Source organism: Theropithecus gelada, chromosome 6 (assembly GCF_003255815.1).
Source record: "Theropithecus gelada isolate Dixy chromosome 6, Tgel_1.0, whole genome shotgun sequence".
Lineage (NCBI taxonomy): Eukaryota > Metazoa > Chordata > Mammalia > Primates > Cercopithecidae > Theropithecus > Theropithecus gelada.
Window position 1 is genome coordinate 76,073,071 of NC_037673.1, and position 18,118 is coordinate 76,091,188.

Here is an 18,118-nt window from a genome sequence, read left to right on the forward strand (position 1 = left end):
CTTCTGTCACCCAGGCTGGAGTGCAGTGGCACAATTACGACTCACTGCAGCCTTGGACTCATGGGCTCAATTGATCCTTCCATCTCAGCTCCCTGAGTAGATGGGAATACAGGTGTGCACCACAATGCCCAGCTAATTTTTGTGTTTTTTGTAGAGATGGGGCTTTGCCATGTTGCCCAAGCTGGTCTCAAGTGATCCACCTGCCTTGGCCTCCCAAAGTGCTAGGATTACAGGTGTGAGCCACTGGGCCCAGCTAGTTTTTCTTTTATTCTCTCTCTACTTCCTTCATTTCTCAAAGGCATCTCAAACTCAGTGGGCCCAAAACCAAAGTCAAACTCCATCAGAATATCCTGCTACTTACAACTTTAAAATATATCTTAAATCACAATTTCTTACTACATGCAACCCTTTGGTTCAAGCAACCATCAACCCTCACTTGAACTTAGAATTGGTTTTCCTGCTTCTGTATTTTTTTAAATTATAGAATATTTCAAATAAACCATGCGTGGTTTTATTCTTTTTACTACATAAAAAGAATGAAGATGTGCCAGGTGTGGTGGCTCATGCCTGTAATCCTGGCACTTTGGGAAGCTGAGGTGGGCGAATCACTTGAGGTCAGGAGTTTGAGACCAGCCTTACCAACATGGTGAAATCTCGTCTGTACTAAAAATAAAAAATAAAAAATTTATCCGGGCATGGTGGCGTGCACTTAGTCCTAGCTACTTGGGAGCCTGAGGCAGGAGAATTGCTTGAATTTGGGAAGGTGGAGGTTGTAGTGAGCTGAGATTGCACCACTGCACTCCAGCCTGGGCAACAAGAGTGAAACTGTCTTTGAAAAAAAAAAAAAAAATTGTATACATATACACACACACACACACACACACACACACACACACATATATGAAGCACTTACATACTTAAACATGAATTGCTTTAAGTGTTTGGCATTCGCTGTTCCCGTGCATGCCAGCAGCTTCTTACTGCAAACACCTGGGACTTACTATAGAGCAGCTGGAGTACATTCCGCCCACACACAGGACAGAGAGCTGACAACCAAGGAGAGAGGGGAATCAATACTCCAGTTTTCTCCCTTCCATTTCCCTGTATCTCAGCAGTATGGAGCTTGTTACCAGTGAGAACCTGCTTGCTGACTTTAAACTGGTTTTCTTACCTTCTCAGTTCAGTTTTTCCATACCTCAACTGACGGTTTCTGGTATGACCTAGCAAATAAACTGCTTTCACTGAAATTTCAGTCTTGGAATCTACTTTGGGTTTCCCAATTTAAGACAGAAACATACTCATTTTCCCATCACTGGACTTCCAGGTTGTTTTCAATTTTTCACTGTTACAAACAAGGCTGCAACATTTATCTACAAACCTCTGGATATACACGTAGGAAGCTTTTGGTATTTCCACTAGCGAAACTGCTCAGTTGAAGGGTATGTGGATCTTCACCTTTAATAAATATTGCCAACATTTGAAAAGCCCGACAATGTCAAGGACTGGCAAGAGTGTCACATGTGATGGGTGTGGAAAGGCAGCTCACTGTAGCAGGTGCTGGGGACTCAGTTGGGGTCTTGGGGAAGCACTTATTTATAGCAAGAATGTTTCATAAATGGTATCTGATAGAGTCAAGAGTACTGGGGAATAAAAACAAGTGGCTTAGAAATAATTATAGATCTAAAGTCAACAAAATACTTTTTTCTAATGTAAAAATCCATACTTTTTTTAGAGGGAGGGGGAACAACTTAAACCAGAAAACACCTTCATATTAATCATTCTTCTCATATACTTCAAATTTGTACTTAATGCCTTTCTCCTCTTGGACATCAGAGAGAACACCTGGGTATCTGTAAAAGAAAAAAATATATAATTAAATTATGTGTCCATTAAAAACACAGCTTCCGTCATTCTCAGTTTAAACGCATCAATAATGCATAAAGCAAATAAAAAGTTTCCCTTTTTTCTTCACAATGGTAAACCACTGTCAAGTTGGATAAATATCATGCAAATATACTACATATGCAAATAAGACAAAAACTATAAACTATATAGAAAGTTAGAAAACAAAAAGTGTAATTTCTCCTCTTTTGTTTCCTTTGGATTCCTCCTTCTCTCAAAAACCAGTTAGCAGTTTCCCTCGTATCTTTCCTCTCTATCACCCAGCTCATAGGAAATTTCTTAAGAACTTTTGGCAAGACTTACATTTGGTATCACATTTCTTGTGTAAGCAAAAGACAAAATACAACCCGAAGCTGTTTAGGGCATAACTGAAATTATGTGCCCTGGACAGTGACAGGTTCTCTGCTTCAGTTTGATTGATGGACACCACACTGCTCTAATTCCACAATGTGTGGCAGATTGTAATTCCTTTATTAGGATCTGCTATTCCTGTTCCCTAACTCTCACTTAAACCTGTGTTCTCTCCAGCTTCCCATCCAAAACCCAGCTTCTCCACTGAGGAATCTTCTGACCATTCCAGCCTCCAGTGAACCCCAATCTTTGGTTACTTCTTCAGTACTATGCAGGCTGCACCCCAGTATGCTCCAGGTAGTCAGGAACACCTGCTTGAATCAGACTGCGCTTCATTCTGGTTCTGCTGTGTGACATGCTTCTGAGCCTGGTTGTCAAAGTCTTCATCCTTGTAAAAAATTTAGCATTGTTGGCCAGGTGCAGTGGCTTATGCCTGTAATCCCAGCATTTTGGAAGGCCAAAGTGAGTGGATCACTTGAGGTCAGGAGTTCAAGACCAGCCTGGCCAACACGGTGAAACCCTGTCTCTAATAAAAATACAAAAATTACCTGGGCATGGTGGCGGGTGCCTGTAATCCCAGCTACTCAGGAGGCTGAGGCAGGAGAATTGCTTGAACCTGGGAGGTGGAGGTTGCAGTGAGCCAAGATGGCGCCACTGCACTCCAGCTTCCATGACAGAGCAAGACTCCGCCCCCACCGCAAAAATCCAAAAAAGAATGTAGCATTGTGCCTAACACATTAAGTGTTCTATAAATGGTGCCTACTAGTATTATTGGTTTGTTTCATTTCTCTATTTTTAAAACTCACTGTAGGCAGGGAAAACACAGTAAACGTTTAAGTCTCGTGATATTCAATACATTGCTGAGTAATAACAGACATTAACCTTTGTTAACTAATGAGAGATTATGCAATTTTGGTAAAAAAAAAATTAGGGGTACAAAGTAACAAAATTATAGGGAAAAAGATGCTTTCTGGAATAATTTATATTTCAGAGGAAGAAGCAATGTTTCTATTAACCATTTTCTATTATAATTTTAGTCTCTCTGAAATGAGTCACGAAAAGTAACATCTACATACATTTTTGGTGCAAAATTCTCAAGTGTCAAGACTGTCAGTTCATAAGACAAAAGCGACATATCAAGAAGTTCCTGGGCCGGGGGCGGTGGCTCACGCCTGTAATCCCAGCACTCTGGGAAGCTGAGGACGAGGCAGGTGGATCATCTGAGGTCAGGAGTTCGAGACAAGCCTGGCCAACATGGTGAAACCCCATCTCTACTAAAAATACAAAAATTAGCTGGGCATGGTGGTGGGCACCTGTAATCCCAGCTACTTGGGAGGCCGAGGCAGGAGAATCGCTTAAACCTGGGAGGAGGTTGCAGTGAGCCAAGATCGTGCCACTGCACTCCAGCCTCGGCAACAAAGCAAGACTGTATCTCAAAAACAAAAAATAAACCGAAAAACCAAAACACAATTAAAATCAAGACTCTACAGGAAGCACAGGCTCAGGAGCAAAGGGGCAGCTGAGTAATGTGGACGAGTATGCCAGCATCCAGACAGGAAGTTGTAGGGTCAGAAGAAGAAACATCAGCCTATCCAAAACCTACTTCAAGGTGTCCACTGACAAGGGGCATCTGTCCCAGCTCTGGAGCCAACTACTGCCTCCACAGGCCTCTTTTAATCTCTATTCTCTTTGACTATGTGGTCACACACAAGATTGTTAACTAGAAGTAAAAGCCTGTTGGGGGCTCATTAAGTAGAAAACTGCCGATATAAAATATCTGGGCCTGCTGGTTTGGTTGGGGTCTAGTGTGAAATAGTCTGAGACAGATTTCTTCCAGGTAAGATGAATAAGAGCAGAGCCCTAGAGGACAGGCTGGCACAGTGCTGTTGAAAAATTGACTGCCCAAACAATGACCTACAGGGATGAAGGCAGACAAAAGTAAAACCACCTTACTTTATTAATATGACCTTCTGCTCTGGCTTCCATCACTTGTGGCTCCTTCTACATTCTAATTTTATTCTCTTCTTGCCTCACAGTTCTCTCTTTCATCGGTATTTCACTATACTAGTGTGTCTTATTTTTTAAATCGGGAAGAATAGTGTTAATAAAATACATTATATTTGAACAGAAACCTATATAACCACAAGAGGTCAACTGATAGAGACAACGGGGCTTAAACTAAGTGAGTAGCTGTGGGGAAAGGGATAGGGGAGGTGGAGAATGACCAAAGTTTATATTTGGACAGTAGAAAGCAAATCCAAGTTCCCCAGCACACAGAGATCTGGAGAGAAAGCCGCTCCAGAATTGAGCAATGTTAGTTTTCCAGGGACAAGGTATATTCACTTTATCTTCACAGGTTTCCTTTCTCCAGAGAATGAAGGATTGACTTATTCTAGGTCTCCCGTTAGAGAATTCCCTCCATTCCATTAAAGAGGCTGTTATGATGTTATGTTAGTAGATGCCTGAAAGTACAAATGACCATCAAATGTTGCAATGGAAGAGTTTTTTGCTTTCTCCCATAGCCTTGTTTAGAATCTCCACTTTGAAGCAATTTCCTTATTCCTATCTCAATCTATTCACTATTAAAATTTTCTAAGACATTTAAGAAGTACTACCAATCCATCACAAACTCTTTCAAAATCACAGAAGGGAAGAGAGCATCTCCTCATTCACTCTATGAGGTCACTTTTATCCTGATAACAAAACCAGGGGAAGGCATTTAAAAAAAACAAAAACAAAAACTGTAATCCCAGGACTTTGGGAGGCCGAGGCGGGCGGATCATGAGGTCAGGAGATCGAGACCATCCTGGCTAACGTGGTGAAACCCCGTCTCTACTAAAAATACAAAAAATTAGCCGGGCGTGGTGGTGGGCACCTGTAGTCCCAGCTACTCAGGAGGCGTGAACCTGGGAGGCAGAGCTTGCAGTGAGCTGAGATTGTGCTGTTGCACTCCAGCCTGGGTGACAGAGCGAGACTCCGTCTCAAAAAGAAAAACAAACAAACTATAAATCACCCCTTCTGAATATAAATGCAAAAATCTTCAACAAAATACTAGCAACCTAAGCCCAGTAACATATAAAAAGGATTAGATACCAAGTAGAATTTATCCCAGAAACATTAGTTTAACGTGAAAATCAATGTGATATACCATATTAATAGTACATTAAAGTATTAGTATAAAAGACAAAAACCACATGATCATCTCAATAGACTCAGAAAAAGTATGTCACAAAATCTATAATACTCTCATGATAAAAAATACTAAATAAACTAGAAACAGAAGGGATCTTCCTCAATTTGATAAAGGCACTAACAGCTTAAATCACACTTGATGAGAGAGAAAAGCTTCCCCTCTAAGATTAGGAACAAGACAAGTAAGTCTGCTCTTGCTATCTTCTAGTCAACACTGTATTGGCAGGTCTAGGCATGGCAGTTAGGCAAAGAAAAAAGTAAAAAAAATCCAGATTAAAAAGGAAGAAGTAAACCTATATTTGCAGATGACATTATACTGTAGAGAAAATCCTAAGGAATCTACTAAGAATCAGAATTACTAAATGAGTTCAGCAAGGTTGCAAGATACAAGATCAATAAACAAAAATTACTTGCATTTCTGTAAATAGCAATGAACAGTCTGAAACTAAAGAAAACACCATTTACAACAGCATCAAAAGGAATATAATACATAAGAATGAATTTAACACTGAAAGGTATAAAACATTGCTGAACGAAATAGGACCTAAACAAGGGGAAAGACATCACATGCTCAGGGTTTAAAAATTTTTTTTTTTTTTTTTTTTTGGAGACAGAGTCTTGCTCTGTCACCCAGGCTGGAGTGCAATGGCGTGATCTTGGCTCACTACAACCTCTGCCTCCCAGGAACAAGCAGTTCTCCTGCCTGAGCCTCCCAAGTAGCTGGGATTACAGGCATGTGCCACCATGCCCAGCTAATTTTTTAAATTTTTAGTAGAGATGGGGTTTCGCCACGTTGGTCAGGCTGGTCTTCAACTCCTGACCTCAGGTGATCTGCCCCCCTCGACCTCCCAGAGTGCTGGAATTACAGGCATGAGTCACTGTGCCTGGCCTTTTTTTTTTTTTCTTTTTAAAATAATATACTTACTCTGGTAGAAGTTTATATTTCTCCAAATCAATTTCTGGAAGAAAGGTGTCACTTTCAAAGTCTTGCATGATCCTTGTCACAAATAGTTTAAGATGGCCTGGGTGATTCATGGCTTCCTTTGAAATAAAACAACATCAATTTTCTTAATGTGTATCAAAAGACATAGAAACTCTAAGATTTATGTTTAGTTACTTTATACTAAGTATTAAAAATATGCTTGGTACTGCCAAAGCATATTATTAAAATATCCTATTATTTCATCTGGGGTGCTGCAAAGTATGCCTTAGTTATATTGAGAATGACACTAACCATTAACAATAATTATGACAGACTGAGTTCAAATATAGTTTGGCCTCCAGTTTGCTTACAAGAACTTTTTAATTTAAGCATTCTCTTTTATTGTTTTCCCTTTGGCTGTTTAGAGTTAAGAGCCCCAAATTACCTAGTTGTTCTCCATAGAAAAATTTACATTAACATGTATGAATAAGATAGTACAATTTAATGAGACCTTGACTATGGAAAACCCCAAGAGCATACTTAGTACATATACATAAAATTTAGTAATGCTTCCGATTCTCAGAAGATAATTACAATGCTATTAGGTAGGTAATTTATTCTGCTTCTTGTTGCTAACAATTGTATTAACATTTGGCTTAATATTGTACATGACTTTTCTAACTACTCCCTAAAATATGGTTGATAATTTCTGTAGAAAAAGTTGCCCTAGAATGAGTGTCTTAAAATTCTCATTCATAAAAAGTATGTCTTAATTGCAATTCTAAGAAAGCAGTAATTCTTGATCTTAAATAGCTTATAGAAAATACACACACACACACACACACACACACACACACACACACACACAACAAATCCAAGTGTTTATTTTTAAAATTCCAAATAAGGGTACAGAACAAATTTTACTTTTTATTTTCAAAACATCATTTTATATTAAATCATTTATTATTTTTGCTACAACCAAATAGATGCTCTACCAATTCTTACTGTACCAAAAATTTAAAAAGTGGAATGCAGAGTCTCCCCTTATTTGCAGTTTCACTTTCCAGTTTGTTATCTGTGGCCAACTGTGATCCGAAAATATTAACTGGAAAATTCCAGAAATAATGCATAAGATTTAAATGACATGCTGTTCTAAGTAGTGTGAAGAAATCTTGTGCTGTTCTGCTCTGTCCTGCCTAGGACGTGAATTATCAGTTTGTCCTGCACATGCTGTCTATGTTACCCGCCCCTTAGTCACTTAGGAGCTGTCTGGATTATTAGATTGACTGTGGTGGTGAAGTTCTGTATTAAAGTTGATTATAAGCCGGGCGCGGTGGCTCATGCCTGTAATCCCAGCACTCTGTGAGGCTGAGGCGGGTGGATCACCCGAAGTCAGGAGTTCGAGACCAGCCTGACCAACATGGAGAAACCCCGTCTCTACTAAAAATACAAAATTACCTGGGCATGGTGGTGCATGCCTGTAATCCCAGCTACTTGGGAGGCTGAGGCAGAAGAATCGCTTGAACCTGGGAGGCGGAAGTTGTGGTAAGCCGAGATCGCACCATTGCACTCCAGCCTGGTCAAAAAGGGCAAAACTCAGTCTCAAAAAAAAAAAAAAAAAAAAAAAAAAAAAAAAAGGGTGATTATATAAGCAAACCTTCTGTAAAGGGAGAGATGGTAAATATTTTTGGCTCTGAGGGCCATAGGGTTTCCTACCTTTGTAGGCCACAGACAGTACTGAATGAATGGGTGGAGCTGTGTTCCAATGAAACTTTCTTTACAAAAATAGGCTGGGAGGTCCGATTTGGCCCACAGAAGATAAGCCTGAATGATATCTACAAGCTGTTGTGATGTGTGGTAGGTGGATAATGTAAAAATATCATTTGAAGATTCTACTTCCTATTTATCTATATATAGATTTATCATATTATATAAATGCATTTATGTACTTATATTGCTTAAAGAATACATTTCCTAGTGACTATGGTAATGAATCATTCAAAGTGTGGTAGGCACTGAACAAAATAAAGAAATAACTTGTTTTCTTAGAAGAAATTCATACTTGGATGAAAATATCAAGGAAAAAATGTCCATTTTCTTCTATCACAAATTGAGAAAATAAGAGGTTCTAGAAACAGGAGCCCAAGAAACTGAGTTTTTTTTTTTCTGAGACAGAGTCTCTCTGTTACCCAGGCTGGAGTGCAGTGGCACGATCTCAGCTCACTGCAACCTCTGCCTCCTGTGTTCAGGTGATTTTCCCACCTCAGCCTCCCAAGTAGCTGGGACTACAGGGGCCCGCCACCACACCCAACTAATTTTTGTATTTTTAGGAGAGATGGAGTTTCACCATGTTGGCCAAGCTGGTTTTGAACTCCTGACCTCAAGCAGTCCACCCGCCTTGGCCTCCCAAAGTGCTGGGATTACAGGCCTCTACCTACCTCTTCTTTCTAAAATAATTTCAGTGTATATATCTTACCACAAGACCACCCAAATGGCAGAAACTGATTTTTCTTACTCCTCATAAATGTTAATTTTTCATTAGTGTTTTAAAAGGCAAAGAATTCTATTATCCTCAAAACTTTTAAAGCTGGAAGTCATTTGGTATCAAAAAAGAGGTATATTTGGCCAGGCGCAGTGGCTCACACCTGTAATCCCAGCCCTTTGGGAGGCTGAGGCAGGCAGATCAGCAGGTCAGGAGGTCAAGACCATCCTGGCTAACATGGTGAAACCCCGTCTCTACTAAAAATACAAAAAAATTAGCTGGGCATGGTGGCATGCGCCTATAGTCCCAGCTACTCGGGAAGCTGAGGCAAGAGAATGGCGTGAACCCAGGAGGCGGAGCTTGCAGTGAGCCGAGATTATGCCACTGCACTCCAGCCTGGGCGACAGAGTGAGACTCCGTCTCAAAAAACAACAACAACAACAACAACAACAAAAAACCAAAAAAAAATTGGTTGAGGAAGTTTTCTGCTTGTAATAAATTCATATACATCTAGTTAGTGTATATCAACTGAGAGCCCCAACCCTTTCTCAGTAAGAGATAGATTCATCCTGAAAGACAAAGTGTATCTAGGGTACATTTAGGTAGTAGAAACCAGTGCAATGCAACTACATTTCTCAGGAAAAGATTTAGAATGGATTTTAAATTGGAAACATCAATTATTCTTTGATTTGAAAGTAGACTGGTACTGGAGAGATGTTGGTCACAGGATACAAGATTTCAGTTACATAGGAGGAGTAAGTTAAAGAGATCTATTGTATAACATCTATTATTTTATAGTTAATAAATGTATTCTTGAAAATTGCTAAGCTAGTAGACTTTAAGTATTCTTACCACATAAAATAAGTGGGTAATACATGTTAATTAGCTCCATTTAGCCATTCTACAATATATACACATTTCAAAACAACATGTTGTACGTAATATATATGCGCAATTATTTGCCAATTAAAAAGATAAATAGGCTGGGTGCTCACGCCTGTAATCCCAGCACTTTGGGAGATCAACTGCTTGAACCCAGGAGTTCAAGACCAACCTGGTCAACATGGCAAAACCCTGACTCTACAAAAAATACAGAAATTAGCCAGGCATGATGGTGTGTGCCTAAAGTCCCAGCTACTTGGGAGGAAAGGTGGGAGGATTGCTTGGGCCTGCCTGGGAGCTCGTGGCTACAGTGAGACAGTGCCACTGCACTCTAGCCCGGGTGACAAAGCAAGAACCTGTCTCAAAAATAAATGAATAAATAAATAATAAACAGGCCATAAATAATAATAAATAGCCTATAAAAGATAGGCTGATACAGACTAAAATATTTATTTTTGCATTTCTATTTAGTTTGTATAGTATCAAACAACATATAATTTGAACTGACAACAAATAATTTACAGTACAGATAATGTGCTGCTTCCTATACTCATGGCTTAATTTTTTAAAGGTTCAGACGACGAGTTATATCTGTTTTCTTCCACTTCCTTTAAATGGCAGGGAAGCTGAAAGAAAGTAGAATAGAACATTTCTTTTTATTTACCAATAACTACACTTACCTTATAAACAGAATTGCCACCAACTATCCAAATCATGTCTACTTTATTTGCTAATTCTGGTTGTTCAGTAAGTTTTAAGGCATCATCCAGACTTCTGGCAAGAAAATGAGCTCCTTGTGGAGGTTCTCTGAGGTTAAAAAAAGAATTACACATAATTTTCGTAAAATCCATCCATACTAGTCAAATAATCTGACTAAGCAGCAGTGACTATAGAATTAAAATCATCATAAATATGAATCCTTTCAACAAGAAGCACTTAACATCAGTATGGCCTATGGCCAATAATTCAGCCTACATTTGTACATCTATGGCTCACAATGAATCATGAAACAGAACCAGGTGGTATCCTGTGATATCTCTGGTGGAAAAACATCAGAATAGGAGTTATTTCCGGAGGGGTGGGATAAAGATTCACTTGGACAGGGCAGGAGAGAACTTTCTGGGGATGATAGGTACTATTCTGTATCTTTGATAGGGCTGGGGTTACACAGGTGTATACATTTACCAAAACTTAGCAAATGTACATTTAAGACTTGTGTCTCATGTAATAGTTACTTCAGAAGGAAAAAAACTGTAAAAGACAGAATCATTGTATTTATTTATTTATTTATTTATTTATGAGACAGAGTCTTGCTCTGTTGTCCAGGCTGGAGTTCAGTGGCACGATCTCGGCTCACTGCAAGCTCCGCCTCCTAGGTTCACGCCATTCTCCTGCCTCAGCCTCTCGAGTAGCTGGGACTACAGGCGCCCACCACCATGTCTGGCTAATTTTTTGTATTTTTAGTAGAGATGGGGTTTCACCCTGTTAGCCAGGATGGTCTCGATCTCCTGACCTGCTGATCTGCTCGCCTCGGCCTCCCAAAGTGCTGGGATTACAGGTGTGAGCCACAGCACCCGGCCAAGACTGAATCATTAATGGTATGAATGATGAAGTATTTAGGTGGAAATACACTAATGTCTGCAGTTTATTATGAATGCAAAAATGAACAAGATCGATTGATGGATGAATGAAGATGTGATGAAACTAGTAGAGTAAAATGTTAATGGTAGATCTAGGTGGATGGTTTACTGTAAACTTCTTTCTGTATGTGTGAACATTTTCCTGATAAAATATTAGAAAAAGGGTGATATGTTTGAATGACTGCAGAAAAGCTTGGAATGACATTCAGACTGTTAATATGTCATTACCTTTCGGAACGGGGAAAGGATTTTCATGTTTCAAACAATACAGGAATGGGTGAAGTATTAAAAAATGAGCTTATTATTATGTAATTAAAATCCAAAAGGGAAGAAGTTAATTAATTTCAGTGTTTACTCAGGGGTGGTCCAATATTTTGGCTTCTCTTGGCCACATTGGAAGAATTGTCTTGGGTCACACATAAAATACACTAACATTAACGATAGCTGATGAGTTTAAAAAAAAAAAAGATCTGTGTATAACGTTTTAAGAAAGTTTACTAATTTGTGTTGGGTGGCATTCAAAGCCATCCTGGGCCACTCTGAGGCCTGCGAGTTGTGGGCTGGACAAGCTTGGTGTACACTGACTAGCTTAGTCTCTCCCAATCTCTGAAACTATTTTGTTGGTCATGGTGGGGGTTGCAATTCCCTTTATAAATGACGAAACATGTGGAAATAGGCTTTCATAGTAATTAGATACACAACAGAAATTACAATTCAATGTCAAGTTTTTAGCCTGCTGCTTTAACAAGATTATATAATTGCCCTTGAACTCATAGTTATAATAAGGATTAATCAAGAACTTGATTGCCTCCTCCGTCTCCCTCCTAATATGTATTTTACTTATTTTATTCTGTCATTCTTAAAAGAATTAGGTTAGAGCAAAGAATGTACTTTGACTCAGGCTGGAAAAAGACATGGAGGCCAGGAGAAGTTAAATAAGCCCAGGTTATCTCCTAAGGTATCAGGGCAGTTGCAGGGACCAGGTTGGACTAGGCTCTTCGGAGAGAGAACTGAATCTAGAAGAAACAAAGATTTGGAGTTGGGAGAGAAGAGAGTTTAGTTAATAAACCGATGATGGCCAAAACAAAGCTGTGACGGCGTTAGTAACTGCAGATGTGACGACTTCCTTGCCCTTTTGTAGTAAGTGTGGAAAAGAAAGTGAAGAACAGATTAGCCAGGCATGGTGGCTCATGCCTGTAATCTCAGCACTTTGGGAGGCCAAGACGGGCAGATCACCTGAAGTTAGGAGTTCCAGACCAGCCTGGCCAACACAGTGAAACCCCGTCTCTACTAAAAATAGAAAAATTAGCTGGACATGGTGGTGCGTGCCTGTAATCCCAGGTACTTGGGAGGCTGATACAGGAGAATCGCTTGAACCCAGGAGGTGGAGGTTGCAGTGAGCCGAGATTGCGCCACTGCATTCCAGCCTGGGTGAGACAGCGAGGCTCTGTCTCAAAAAAAACCCAACTCCCGCCGCCACAAAAAAAACAAAAAAAATAAAGATAGAGCAAAGTTAGAGATTTAAGTTAAAAAAAAGCTTCCGTAAATGTGGCTATTTAGCAGTTTAGAGTTCAGTATCACAGGAAACACTGGACCTCCAGGTGGGTAAAAAAGAACATGCAAAAAGCTGAGCTAGTGTTTGAGTTCATCAGCCCTTACACGGCACAAGTGCTAGAAATTAATACAGTAAATGACAAATAGGAAGCATCCAATATAGTGACGTATTTCACTGCTGAATTTCTTTCCTATAATTATTTTAAACCAATCCAGATTGGATTCCCTGACAAAGGGGAGTTGGTATGTGGTAGCATACATATTCTTTGTTAAGAAACGTGTGGACATGCTTGATGTTTTTGTGACTGAGTGTTGAGGGTTTGCATGAAGACTAAATGAGATAATGTACACATTGCATTTAACTGGCAATCGTACGTGGTACTATCATTCCTTTTTATAGATGAGGAAACTGAGGCTGAATGGTTAAGAAACTACTGGTCACACAGCCAGGAAATGACGGACCTTGGAGTTGAACTCCAGCAGCCTGACTTTGAAACTTGAGCTGCAACTTGTTACATGGACAAAAGACTGCAGTTGGTGCCTGTGGGCTACAGGGGCCCTTAGACATCAGGATGGTAGGGCTTAGATTAGGTGGAACCCTGACTCTTGTCCTATGGCCTTATCTGATTACCCCGGGTGCCATGTAAACATTATCCTTTTTCACTGTTCCTGATGTGAGGATGGCCAATGGAATTCTGGCTCCATTTCCCCAGGGAGTGTTGGGAAACCACTTAAAAAAACAAAAAACCCTGAAATGGAATGGTGTCTTAACCAGAACACAAAAATACACCCTCAATTTAAGACCTTTCACACTGAGCCTTTAAAAATGGTGTTCTCCACTAAGCCATACCTCATTTTATTGTGCTTCAAAGATACTGAGGTGTTTTTCTTTTTTACAAATTGAAGGTTTGTGCCAACCCTGCACTGAGCAGGTCTATTGGTGAAGTTTTTCCAACAGCATGTGTTCACTTTGTATCTCTATGTTACATTTTGGTAATTCTCACAATATTTCAGGCTTTTTCATTATAATATGTTTTGGGGATCTTGCTGCTACTGTTGCAAGTAACTGTTATGGGGTGCCATAAATCATGCCCTTTTAAGATGGTGAACTGATACATGTTGTGTGTTCTGACAGCTCCACTAACTGGCTATTCCTGTTTCTCTTCCTCTCTTCTGGCCTCCCAATTCCCTGAGACACAACAATATTGAAATGAGGCCAGTTAGTAACCCTACAATGGCCTCTAAGCATAGGAGTGAAAGGAAGAGTTGCATATTTCTCATGTAAAATCAAAAGCTAGAAATGATTATGCTTAGTGAAGGAGGCACATAGCAAAGCCAAGACAGGCCAAAAGCCATGCCTCTGGCATCTAACAGCCAAGTTGTAAATACAAAAGAAAAGCTCTTGAAGGAAATTAGAAGTGCTATTCCAGCGAAAATGTGAATGGTAAGAAAGCAAACAGCCTGGCTGGCTCGGTGGCTCACACTTGTAATCCCAGCACTCTGGGAGGCCGAGGCGGGAGGATCATGAGGTCAGGAGATCGAGACCATCCTGGTTAACACAGTACAACCCTGTCTTTACTAAAAATACAAAAAAATTAGCCAGGCGTGGTGGCCGGCGCCTGTAGTCCCAGCTACTCGGGGGGCTGAGGCAGGAGAATGGTATGAACCTGGGAGGTAGAGCTTGCAGTGAGCCGAGATTGCACCACTGCACTCCAGCCCGGGCGACAGCGAGACTCTGTCTCCAAAAAAAAAAAAACAACCAACCAAACAAACAAAAAAACCACAAAGAAAACAAATAGCCTTATTGCTGATGTGGAGAAAGCTGAGTGGTCTGGATAGATCAAACCAGCCACATTACCTTACACCAAAGCCCAATCTAGAACAAGGCTTTAACCCTCTTTAATTCTGTAAAGGCTGAGAAAGCTATAGAAGAAAAGTTTGAAACTAGCAGGGTTTGGTTCATGATGTTTAAGGAAAAAGCTGTCTTCATAAGAAAAAAGTACAAGGTGAAGCAGCAAGTTTATCCGGAAGATCTGGCTAAGATCATTGATGAAGGTGGTTACACTAAGAACAGGTTTTCAATGGAGACAAAATAGCCTGCTATTCAAGGAAGATGCCATCTAGGACTTCATAGCTATAGAGGAGAAGTCAATGCCTAGTTTCCAAGTTTCCAAGAACAGGATGATTCTCTTGTTGGGGGTTAAGGCAAGCTGATGACTTTCAGTGGAAGCGAATGCTCATTTACCATTCTGAAAATCCCAGGGTGTTTAAGAATTATGCTAAATCTTCTCTGCCTGTGCATTAGAAATGGAACAACAAAACTTCGATGACAGCACATTTGTTTACAGCATGGTTCACTAAATATTTTAAGCCTAATGTTGAGACCTACTGCTCAGGAAGGAAGATTTCCTTTCAAAATATTCCTGCTCATTCTGCAGCCCATGGATCAAGGAGTAATTTTGACTTTCAAGTCTTACTATTTAAGAAATACATTTTCTAAGGCTGTAGCTGCAATAGTCAGTCATTCCTTTGATGGATCTGGGCAAAGTAAATGGAAAACCTTTTAAAAAGGATTCACTATTCTAGATGCCATTAACAACATTCATGATTCATAGGAGGAGATAAAAATATCAACATTAACTGGAGTTAGGAGTTTGGAGTTAGTTGATTCCAACCCTCATGATGGCTTTGAGGGGTTTAAGACTTCAGGGGTAGAAATAACTGCAGATGTGGTGGAAATGGCAAGAGAATTAGAATTAGAATTAGAATTAGAAGTGGAGTCTGATGATGGGTTGGAATTGCTGGAATCTCATAAAACGTCAGTGGATAAGGAGTTCCTTCTTATGGATGAGCAAAGAAACTGGCTTCTTGAGATGAAATCTACTCCTGGTGAAGATGCTGTGAACATTGTTTGGCCACGAAAGATTCAGAATACTAAACAAACTAAGTTAATAAAGCAACAGCAAGGTTTGAGAGGATTGATTCCCATTTTGAAAGAAATTCTGTTGTGGGTAAAATCCTATAAAATAGCATCACATGCTCCAGAAAAATCTTTCATGAAAGGAAGAGTCTATCAATGTGGCAAACTTCATTGTTTTAAGAAATTGCCACAGCCACCCCAGCCTTCAGCAACCATCACCTTTATCAGTCAGCAACCATCAATATCAAGGAAAGACACTCCATAGTGAGAAGATTATGACTCACTGAAGGCTTGGATGATTGTTAGCATTTTTTAGTCATATTTTAATTAAGGTACATACATTTTTTAAAGATATAATACTATTGTACATCTATTAGACTATTACTATAGTGTAAATATAACTTTTATACGCACTGAGAAACCAAAAAATTCATGTGACCACCTTTATTGTGATATTTGCTTTATTTATTGCAGTGGTCTGGAACTGAACCTGCAATATCTCTGAGGTATGCCCATATTAAAAATTGGGTATGCTCCAGCCTCATAATGGAATACTATGCAGCCACTAAAAATATTTACAGGACTTTATTTTTCTAATATATGAGGGAAAAAGAGGAGGGTTACAAAGTGGTACTATGTGGGATGGTTCTATTTTTATAAATCATCTATGTACTATTCATTGTGTGATTTCTGAATCCCTAATTTGCTAGGGGTTATGCCAGATTCTGGGGACAGAGATAAAATATGCAGTCCCTGCACTCAAAGAGATTGTGATGGCAGTCAGAAATATCTCAGCAGTGACTATAATGTACGAAAGGACATACAATGAAGACGTGCAGAGGACGCTTCATGGGAACGCAGGGCCGGGGTGATGAGGGGAAATACTCCTCACGGCATGATTCCTTAACCGAGTGTCAAAGGAGATAAAAACACGTGCAAAGGCACAGGCATGACAGACTACAATCTAAGTGTAGTATAGAATTTTATTTTAATCATACTAAAGTTATTTAACACAAGAAAGCTCTGAGAAAGTTGAGGGTAGCAGAAAAGTAAACTGTGGTGAGGTTTAAAACAGGGTAGGCCGAATTTGGTGGCTCATGCCTGTAATCCCAGCACTTTGGGAGGCTGAGGTGGGCAGATCACCTGAGGTCAGGAGTTCGAGACCAGCCTGGCCAACAGGGAGAAACCCCATTTCTACCAAAAAATACAAAAAGTGGCTGGGTATGGTAGTGCATGCCTGTTATCCCAGCTACTTGGGAGGCTGAGGCAGCAGAACTGCTTGAGCCAGGGAGGTGGAGGTTGCAGTGAGCCGAGATCACACCACTGCCCTCCAGCCTGGGTGACAGTGGGTCATTCTTGTCATACCCAACTAAATCAGAGTTGAGGGGACAGGGGAAAAAAGCATTCAGGGTATAAAACATTGCTCCAAGAATGTAATTTTCTGTGAGCCTGAATGCTGGAACTGCTTGTTGTGACTTGAAACCAGTTTTATCTCCAGCTTCTGAGATAACTTGCTGCAACTCTAGAACTAATTTTGCCCATCACTCACTGCTCACCAATCGGAGCTTCCCAGCTCCCCCAAACCTTAGTAGTGCCAATGAACTTTCTCAAAGAGCAGTAACAGTTCTCCTTTTAAATAAAACCACTAACCTTCCCTTTGTTCTTCAGACATATATGGAAGGCTACCTGTCTACATGTATGCCCTAAACTGCAATTTTTTTTCTTCCCAAACAAAATGTTAAATTTAGAGATTAATCTCAACATTTTTATTTTGCCTTTGATAATACTAAAAGGTTGGGACAGCAGAGCATGGTGAAGATAGAAAAAAAAAAGGAATCCAGAATGAAGTCAGGAGAGATGAGAGAGTTGATTTAGGTGGCAGTGGATTTTTGTCTCAAGATCGAGGGAAACGAGAACAAAATAATATGTTAAGGTGAAAATGAGATCATGAGTCTGTTCACTGTGATTTCATTAATATATTAATGTGTACGGTGGCTCAAGCCTGTAATCCCAGCACTTTGGGAGGCCGAGACGGGCGGATCACGAGGTCAGGAGATCGAGACCATCCTGGCTAACATGGTGAAACCCCGTCTCTACTAAAAAATACAAAAAACTAGCCGGGCGCGGTGGCGGGCGCCTGTAGTCCCAGCTACTCGGAAGGCTGAGGCAGGAGAATGGCGTGAACTCGGGAGGCGGAGCTTGCAGTGAGCAGAGATCCGGCCACTGCACTCCAGCCTGGGCGGCAGAGCGAGACTCCGTCTCAAAAAAAAAAA

At 40.2% G+C, this 18,118-nt stretch overlaps 1 protein-coding gene across 6 annotated transcripts in view; it reads right to left on the minus strand.

Moving 5' to 3' along the window:
- Positions 1 to 869: 869 nt before the first annotated feature.
- The window catches only part of DHFR (dihydrofolate reductase), a 31,505-nt gene continuing 14,256 nt past the window's right edge, over positions 870 to 18,118 (minus strand). For 2 of the 6 annotated variants that reach the window (XM_025388027.1, XM_025388032.1), the window contains 3 exons: positions 10,412 to 10,538; positions 6,371 to 6,486; positions 1,302 to 1,850 (listed from right to left, as the gene is read on the minus strand). In XM_025388027.1, coding sequence (XP_025243812.1) covers positions 1,772 to 1,850; positions 6,371 to 6,486; positions 10,412 to 10,538 — 322 coding nt within the window. In that variant the 3' untranslated portion in view covers positions 1,302 to 1,771. Of the gene's footprint in view, positions 1,851 to 4,351; positions 4,716 to 6,366; positions 6,487 to 10,411; positions 10,539 to 18,118 lie in introns of those variants that run through there. The other 4 variants (XM_025388028.1, XM_025388030.1, XM_025388029.1 and 1 more) reach the window with 4 other exon arrangements.